The sequence below is a fragment of the Protomyctophum bolini genome (assembly GCF_963924005.1).
Source record: "Protomyctophum bolini genome assembly, chromosome: 13".
NCBI classification, from domain to species: domain Eukaryota; kingdom Metazoa; phylum Chordata; class Actinopteri; order Myctophiformes; family Myctophidae; genus Protomyctophum; species Protomyctophum bolini.
The window spans coordinates 13,283,268-13,293,267 of NC_137874.1; the positions used below are offsets into that span (position 1 = coordinate 13,283,268).

At 43.5% G+C, this 10,000-nt stretch overlaps 1 protein-coding gene across 3 annotated transcripts in view; it reads right to left on the minus strand.

Moving 5' to 3' along the window:
- Positions 1-10,000, minus strand: part of LOC308327231 (A disintegrin and metalloproteinase with thrombospondin motifs 2-like) — a 59,788-nt gene that overhangs the window by 34,805 nt on the left and 14,983 nt on the right. For 2 of the 3 annotated variants that reach the window (XR_013965173.1, XM_080780490.1), the window contains exon 3: positions 5,416-5,632. Coding sequence is in view for 2 of the 3 variants with exons in the window: in XM_080780490.1 (XP_080636616.1) it covers positions 5,416-5,632 (217 nt within the window). In the remaining variant the exon portion in view is untranslated. The remainder of the gene's footprint in view (positions 1-5,415; positions 5,633-10,000) is intronic. The other variant, XM_080780491.1, reaches the window with a different exon arrangement.

The window sequence follows — 10,000 nt, forward strand, 5'->3', positions numbered from 1 at the left end:
GGAGTTGAACCTGCAGCACACTGCCAGACTGGATTACCAGCCGCTGAGCCACGGCCCAGGCCTCTGTGAAGATTTATCACAGTGTTTCTCAAAGAAGAACCCGGAGCCCTAAAATGATTGTATTTTAAGTATAAAATAGGGGTAAAGTAAAATTAAAGTGGTGAAACTGTACCCCCACTTTGAAAGCCACCGATTCATAAAACAAATATCACACCCGTGTGAAGTGAGGGGCGCTCTCATACATCATCATATACATCATCACATTCCGGCCAATCACTTTTGGCATCCTCAATTTCCTGTCCTCACTTTTTATCCTCAATTCCGTGGCTCAGCCAATCAAATCATCGCTATGGGGTACAGTACACACGCGCACACACAAAGCTGGGCATAGGAGGGGACACACACATTGACACATACAGTATGTTTATATATCAGATAACCCGTCATGTGGTGAGAGATACACATACAGTATGTTTATATATCAGATAACCCGTCATGTGGTGAGAGATACACATACAGTATGTTTATATATCAGATAACCACACATACAGTATGTTTATATATCAGATAACATACAGAATGTTTATATATCAGATAACCCGTCATGTGGTGAGAGATACACATACAGTATGTTTATATATCAGATAACCCGTCATGTGGTGATCAGAGAAAAAAGGTTTCAGGAGAACAGAGAGAAGCGGAAGTGTAAAGGAAGGAAGTATGGTAATATAATAAGTGTTTTTGGTGAATACCAGCCCGTTCTCTGTTTTCTCTTCTCTCTGGTTCTGTTTGGACTCTTCTCTTCTCTCTGGTTCTGTTTGGACTCTTCTCTTCTGTCTGGTTCTGTTTGGACTCTTCTCTTCTGTCTGGTTCTGTTTGGACTCTTCTCTTCTCTCTGGTTCTGTTTGGACTCTTCTCTTCTCTCTGGTTCTGTTTGGACTCTTCTCTTCTGTCTGGTTCTGTTTGGACTCTTCTCTTCTCTCTGGTTCTGTTTGGACTCTTCTCTTCTCTCTGGTTCTGTTTGGACTCTTCTCTTCTCTCTGGTTCTGTTTGGACTCTTCTCTTCTCTCTGGTTCTGTTTGGACTCTTCTCTTCTCTTCTCTCTGGTTCTGTTTGGACTCTTCTCTTCTCTCTGGTTCTGTTTGGACTCTTCTCTTCTCTCTGGTTCTGTTTGGACTCTTCTCTTCTCTTCTCTCTGGTTCTGTTTGGACTCTTCTCTTCTCTCTGGTTCTGTTTGGACTCTTCTCTTCTCTTTCTCTTCCTACTTTCCTCTTTATTTCTGCCACGTAGCAACAGCTGGCTGCCGAAGCCCCTCTTCTTGGCTGCTCTGTGTGTGTGTGTGTGTGTGTGTGTGTGTGTGTGTGTGTGTGTTTTTGTGTCTCAAGTTCAACTTCATATCTCATATTCTACCTCCCCTTTTCTGTCCCTTTTTCTCTCTGACTCCCCTCTCTCTCTTTCTATCTCTCTCTATCTCTCTCTCTCTCATCCTGCATTCCAGTTGAGGTCTCCAAACTTGAGCACATAACCTCTGCACCAAATCATTTAGGAATTGTCTGTGCGTGTGCGTGTGCGTGTGTGTGTTTGTGTGTGTGAGCGTGCGCGCGCACACGTGCAAGCTCCATTCATGCGTCTGGCATGTCTCCTGGAATAATGGGCGGAGAATAAACTGACAGAAAGTGATACAACGACAGACAGACAGACAGACAGACAGACAGACAGACAGACAGACAGACAGACAGACAGACCTAGAAAAGTTAATTAGCATGCTACGAACTTGTTTTGTTCTGTCATCAAGGCAGCTCATGCTGAATGATGATCATCTCAGCTGATTCCTCAAGATGACTTAATTTGAAACTCAAGTCTGTCTCCAAGATAAAGTCACTAAGTCAACGTGTCGTTTCTCGCATTGCATGCATTTGTTTTGACAAAAGTCAAGTTGTGGGCCAATCCGCTGGTCTGGAGTCAGCTTTGGTGCTTAACAGCTAACATGTGCTTGCTGCTTGGCTGCCTGACACAAGCTGCTGTTTCTAGTCACTGGTGAATTGTAATAAAACGCTTCTTCCTTCATTCTGTCAATCATTCAGTCAGTCTGTTCGTCGGTCAGTCCGTCTATCTGTCCGTAGATAGCAGATCTGTCCGTCCATCAGTCCATCCGACCATTCGTCTGTCTGTCTGCCCGTCCGCCTATCCAACCATTCATCTGTCTGCCCGTCCGCCTATCCAACCATTCATCTGTCTGCCCGTCCGCCTATCCAACCATTCGTCTGTCTGCCCGTCCGCCTATCCAACCATTCGTCTGTCTGCCCGTCCGCCTATCCAACCATTCGTCTGTCTGCCCGTCCGCCTATCCAACCATTCGTCTGTCTGCCCGTCCGCCTATCCAACCATTCGTCTGTCTGCCCGTCCGCCTATCCAACCATTCGTCTGTCCTTTGTGAGTTTGTTTGATCGGTCTTTCCTTACTTCTTTCCTATACCTGCCTTCTCTCCTTTCCCTCCTCCTTCTATCCTTTCCTCTTTAACTTCCATCCACAAGGAACCAAAACAGTAACTATTAATTATTGCACGCATGGCGCATAGATAGCGTGGTGCCCAGAATAGGGACGGCAGGTTGACAGTGGTTAAAGTCCAGATGAAAAAGAGCAGGTCGGCAGGCTGACTGAACACCTGAAGACGTCTATCCCAGATGTGACCTGGCTCTGGGAGGGTGACTGCTGTTACATCAGCTGTGACCACCAACACCACCAAACCCTGGAGTCCCAGAGCACTGCACACTGCACTGTGTGTGTGTGTGTGTGTGTGTGTGTGTGTGTGTGTGTGTGTGTGTGTGTGTGTGTGTGTGTGTGTGTGTGTGTGTGTGTGTGTACATGTGCATGTGCATGCTCGCGTGGCTGCGTGTGTGCGATACTCTACCGCCTGCTCTGTAGAGGTGCATACAAACAATGAAACCCTAATACCACCACTTTTATACTGGAAAAACATCCCATCATTTGCAAAAAAATATTAATAAAAAATAATAAAAAATAACAAACCTGCGTTAGAAGAACAGTGGGAAAACCAGCACTAACAGACCTACTACTACACCTACAATTTACTAAAATGTAGGGCCCGAAGTGGTCAATGTATAGGCCCTATGTCTTGTAAGTAATAAATGATCAAAATCTACAAAGTAATTACGGTAGTAACTAAAGTTTTCAAATAAATATAGTGGAGTAAAGTAAAATATTTGGATCCGAGATGTGTGGAGTGGCCCCACCGGCATAGAGAGAGAGAAGTAACTGTAACTGCATCTATTATATTATTACCCAATATCTCTTCTTGTCACTTTCATCATGTATTTTTATAGATTGCGTACACGTACATGGCAGCCCATTTCAGACAATGTGGTGTAAGAAGGAAAACAAATCCCTAGTCATAATAATGAAATAGGCTACTTTATCATAATTAGGGTACCAAACATTACTCTGATCTTGCAAAAAATATATATTAATAAAAAATAATAAAAAATAACAAACCTGCGTTAGAAGAACAGTGGGAAAACCAGCACTAACAGACCTACTACTACACCTACAATTTACAATCTAGGCATTTAGCGCTCTTATCCAAGTGTAAGATTGGAATAAGATGAACTATAGTCAATAGATAACTAGTCAAGGTAAATAGTGACATAATAACAATAAACGATAAACTCCCAAAAAGGGTTAGGGGTTATGAATTGTTTTAGAAAAGCATTGATCGATCAATCGATTGATTCATTCATTCATTCATGATTTTCTTTTTAGCCAACATTGCATTTTAAATGTCACCAGAGATCTCTGATCATTAGGCTATATGAGACTAGTACAGCAGTGGATGGATAATATATAAATGTAAAAGTATATCTGTGAATATTATGACTTATGAGGGTTTGGTGTTTACTGTTTAGTAGTTATTGTGTTGTGTATGTGTATGTGTATGTAATTGTATATTTGTATACAGTATGTCTGTGTGTATGACAGTATGGATTTGTGTGTACTATACATGTATGTGTGTTTATGTGTGTGTCTTCAGGGGTTACTGTCAGTTCAGCTAATATACTGTATGAGTAGAAACAGATGTGAGTAGTTAAGTCAGGAACGCCCACCCAGTACCACACACACACACACACACACACACACACACACACACACATGCGCGCGGGTTAAAGCGCCTTAAGAACTCCTAAGGACCCCGGGCGGTTTCATCATCTCTAATGTGCCTCATAATTCATGTATGCACGCACGCACGCACGCACGCACGCACGCACGCACGCACGCACGCACGCACGCACACAGCATCAATAACATACCTGTTATCATGTGATCGTGTGAGTGAAAATATAACAAACACATGTCACACGAGCATGCACGCGCTGAAGTGAACAGCATAAAATCTATCACGCGTATAGTTTTACCTGCGCAGCTCTGTGGCCGTCTCCTGTGCTCGTGTGAAGAAAAACAAAACCCAAATTATCAATTACATTTATGCGTGCGGTAATAGAAATTACGCGTGGGCGTGTACACGCCTAGAAGTGTGCACGTGTGCACGCCATGCGTGCACATGCGTGCACGTCTACTTTCAATTCTGTGTCAATGGGAAACTACACGACACGTCTATGCGGTGGTTTGGCAAGTATGAAAGTTCGCGGGTGAGTAACACGGAGGTGGGAAATACGGTTGGAAGTGGAACCCTATAGGCACGCACGCACATATACACACACACACACACACACACACACACACACATTGTATTGTATTGTTTCTGTACACTAGTCCACTGTAGCAGCCATACATAACACAATACTCATTAACACCATTAACACAAGCCTAGTAATCCAAGTACACACGTATGGTGTGTGTGTGTGTGTGTGTGTGTGTGTGTGTGTGTGTGTGTGTGTGTGTGTGTGTGTGTGTGTGTGTGTGTGTGTGTGTGTGTGTGTACTTACAATATGGGGGAAAAATAGACTCCGCAACACTGGTATGAAAAACTCAGCTCCACTGGTTTATTTGACTCAACGTTTCGATCCCTTAGGATCTTCTTCAGGAATGATGGTTCCTGAAGAAGATCCTAAGGGATCCTAAGGGATCTTCTTCAGGAATGATGGTTCCTGAAGAAGATCCTAAGAGATCCTAAGGGATCTTCTTCAGGAATGATGGTTCCTGAAGAAGATCCTAAGGGATCGAAACGTTGAGTCAAATAAACCAGTGGAGCTGAGTTTTTCATACTCACCGGCTGCCATAAAAGTGTGAGATTTATAGATTTTGGGCCATGAATAATTTATTAGACGCTTTTGCGAGTGTGTGTGTGTGTGCGTGCGCAAATGCGTGTGTGTGTGTGTGTGTGTGTGTGTGTGTGTGCATGCGTGCGTGCGTGTATACACGAGTGCTTGCATGACTCACCTTGCAGATAGTAGTCGTCAGTTGGATTGACAGCTTGGGTTGGATTGACGGTGGGTTGTTTCTTGATAACAGCGGAGGAGCGATATACGATGTGCTCTCGTCCTCCTCCTCCCCCATCCTCCTCATCCTCCTCCTCCTCCTGCTCTCCTCTCCTGCTCATGCCACGCTCCATCGGCTCGATGAAGTACTCCTCTTTACCCGTTCTGATCATACCTGCCTGGAAAGAGCAAAGTACTGTAACTGTACTCTATTACTGTATTACCAGTGGTGGGAAAAAGTACTCAAAATGTTTTACTTAAAAGCAAAAGTATCAATAGTAGAAAGACTTCAAGATGTACTTGAGTGAAAGTACAAAGGTATCAAAGTAGAAAGTTATGCAAAATGTTTTCATATGTATACAAATATTTTGAAAATAACAAATCTACAAGCTCACAATGTGAGACACATTGTGCCACATTGACACATTGTGAGCTTGTAGATCAGCTATTTTCAAATGGACAAAATGTAGGGCCCGAAGTGGTCAATGTATAGGCCCTATGTCTTGTAATAAATGATCAAAATCTACAAAGTAATTACGGTAGTAACTAAAGTTTTCAAATAAATATAGTGGAGTAATATAGTGGATCCGAGATGTGTGGAGTGGCCCCACCGGCATAGAGAGAGAGAAGTCACTGTAATCTATTATATTATTATATTATTACCAATAACATTATTTGTATCTCTTCTTGTCACTTTCATCATGTATTTGTATAGATTGCGTACACGTACATGGCAGCCCATTTCGGACAATGTGGTGTAAGAAGGAAAACAAATCCCTAGTCATAATAATGAAATAGGCTACTTTATCATAATTAAAGTACCAAACATTACTCTGATCTTGCACTTTGTAAGTTTCTCTGGATAAGAGCATCTGTTATATATGCATAGTGCACATAATAAATTGTACACTTGCCACGGCCCCAACTGCATGGAGAGAGTGGAAAGTAATATTTTACATTATTCATGACCATACCTAGTATCCACCTAGAGACATAGTAGCATGCATAGTGTCCATAGAGTCCAGCTGCAGGGAGAGGTCAGGGAGACGTCCCTGACCGCTGCCCCAACCATCAGGAGATGTTCTGGACAAACATCAAGGAAGGACGGCTCCCAGCTGATGACCCTGCAGCTGGTACTCGTCGTAAATGCTCAGACCATCCTGCACACCAAGGATTTAACAGCAAGAGGAGGAAGCTTGCAACATCTTCAAGTAGCTCTTGCAGATTTTCTGTAATCTCTTGGCCCTACCTGCACTAAACGGCTATCTACTATTTTACCAGTATATTTTGTCAGTTCTATAGTTTGATGAGGGTATTGCTTCCTCTTCAACTTAGAATCACACCCACTCTCTTATACTAAATGTTTCTTCTCTATTTGTGCAAAAGAGGAATATGTTTCAAACTTTCAATTTAAGCCAGAGCCAACAGACAGCTGAAATGACTGACTGACAGACAGACAGACAGGCAGGCAGGCAGGCAGGCAGGCAGGCACGCAGGCAGGCAGGCAGGCAGACAGACAGAGGCAAAAGCTAAGAAGAGAAGGAGAGAAGAAAGAGAGAGAGAGCGCCTTTCCTCTGTGGTTCAAGGAGCTTATTAAACCATTGGCTTTAACAATTCCCATCAGATGCACAACAGCCCTCCAACATTTCCATGAGACAATTACATGAGCTAACAGCATGACGTGAGCACACAGAGCTCCAGTCCAGGACGCCAGTGGAATGAACTCACACTGGAACGCTGCCCCTCAAGCGGCAGCGGGTTGTTTAGGCCAGTCGCTCTTTAAACCTTTTCATGTCAAGGTCCCCCCAAAACTGGGGCTCTGATGGCCCAGTGGTTAAGACACATACCACACACATGGTCTAATGCGGTCTGACAGCGAGTCACGGGTTCGATTCCTGAGCCCGAGGGCCTTTGCGGTGTGTCACTCCCCCTGTTTCCTGTCACTCTTCAGCTGTATAGGCTATCCAATAGGCATCCCCTCGAATTAAGATAAGAAAGGATTTTGTGCCAGGGACCCCCACATGAGAAGATTTGTGTTTTCAAAATGTTCAAAAATGTTTACAATTTGCCAAGATGCGACGTGTTTTAAGCATGTATGTATTTTGGAATAGCCAAAGTAACAGAAATAGGGGATACGTTTATTTCCGGCTATACACTTTACTGTGGTCCCCAGACCACACTTTGAGAACCACTGGGGTAGGACACCTACTGGTCAAGAGTGGCAATAAGCCGCTTGAGAATCAGTGTTTTAGGTCCTCTGGCACCAGCACAACATCAGCTGACGGGAACTTCAAATTACTCTTGTCTTAGTGTGCAATAATGCAAAATATATTTTGTTTCTCCTTAATTTAACCAGACTAGACTTGTACGTGCACGTCGGCCCCGGCCTACTTGGGAACGATGCAACTGTCTGTGTCCCTTTTGTGCCCATACTGTATATGGAGATGTCTGTAGTATGCAATACCTGTTGTCATAGCAGTGATAGCACCCATTTTTACTGTCTGTCTGTGTCCCACATGGAGATCTCTGTATCTGTCTGCCTGTGTGTGAAGAGTGCAAACTGTCTGTGAAAAGTGGACTGATTAAGTAATCAATTGGCAGGTGTGTGGTTGCCATGGCAATCAATTGGCTGAGGCTGGAAATTGCACAGGTGAGGGGATTTAAGCTGATTAGGCCCACTGGCAGAGCCTGACCAGAGCCTTTTGTGGTGGTTCTAGAGAACTGTGGGTCGGACCGACTCGATACCGGGCAATGCACTCCCTGTGGGGGTGTGGAACGCGTGTGTCGAATGTGAAGTCGGTGGGGCAAACGGTTCTCGAGTTACGTGCATTACACACACGCACGCAGACAGAGACGTGACGCATTTATAGTAGGATGAGTCCCATTGGAATGGATATCTCTAAGCAGGGATTACAACCTAAAATACAATACAAAACAAAGCAAACGCACAAATTAAATATCGATACAAAACTCAAGTAAAACAGCTGCAAGGCCTCCGTTTTTATCGATCGAAGAACACTTTTAAATGCACCCAAAGGGACGAAGTGCTCCAGTTTAATGTCTTTGTGGTGCATGATTCCATGACCGTGGAGCATAAAAAACTAAAGGCTATCCTCCCAAATTCTGTGGAAGGATGAGCGACAGTAAAAAGTGGCAGGTTCTGGGAGTGGAGGTAATATGAATTTTGTTGTTATTCAATTGCAGTCTATTCATTGAGCATCATTTGTCAGTCTCGCTAGATGAAAATGAGAAGAGAAGTCAGCCAGGGGTCTCATTTCCGTTTTAAACACTCCTTTTGTTTCATGTCTCTCCCAACGTACACGCGGCTCAATCCCGGATGAGATGTTCAAGGCAATGTATCAGTGTTTCCCTAACACATCTTTATGGGTCACAAGTAAAAATCTTTTTTGTTTGATTTTCAGGGTTTTTTTTTTTTTTTTTTTTACAGTTTCCTGCAATTCTTTTCAAAATGTTTACATCCTGTTCATTTTTTGAACATCATTTCTTTTCCAAATTTTTTTTGGAACAATTTTCATAATATTCTTTATGAAGTAGTGAAAATAGTAAATCTGCAAGCTGCTATTTTCACGGGTGCAGTACTTAGTTTAGACAGTTTTTGGTTTAGACTAGTCATTGGTTAGACCAGTCATTAGTCCTACAACTACAACCTATCTCAAACCTTCACCCTAACCCTAACTTCCCACGGGGCAGCACACCTAAACCTAACCTTAACCCATGTCTAACCAATCACTAGTCTAAACTAAGTATGCACCCCGCTATTTTCACTAGTTTGAGTCCCGGCCCGGGGAGACATCAAATTTCTCTTTTGGGTCTCGAGCTGAAAGGTTTGTGAACCACCGATGTAAAGTAAGCAGCCATGGGAGCCAAACGTTTCCCGAACCATATAGGAAACAGGAGCCTATCTCCTGTTTCCTAAGCGTAAGGCAGCTTGATGTACAAGTGCACACCTGGTCATGATGAAGCTAGCATGTACAGTAGCAGGGGCTTACTTACCCCCAATACAACCCTTGATTCTGAGTGCCAAGCAACGAGGCATTGGGTACTTCCCAGTATAGATGTGGTGATGGTTTTAGCAGTGGGAATAAAGGGACTCCGATTAGGCTGCCAACACATAACTCAATGATACCCACTTGATAACCTTGGTGCCGCACACACTCTCTCATCATGCACTCTATCCTCTAACATCCAAGACAGGTTTATATACAAGCACTCGCCCCTGTGTAATACAACAAGGGATACTTACATCACATCCTGTTTAACTCACAAATGTGACTCTCTCTCTCTCTCTCTCTCTCTCTCTCTCTCTCTCTCTCTCTCTCTCTCCTTTTTTCATCCTCATCTCATGTTTCCACATCTGGGATAGATCACAATATGCAGCCGTCCTCGTTTGGTGGAAACGTAAAAGCGAAAAAAACACTCAAAAATCACTGTTAGAACCATTCTTGTGATCTCGGTCCAGATTTTGGCAACACCAGTGACTCACGGAGCCAGATATCAGAGAGCCAAACTTCTCTGTGATGTCGCCG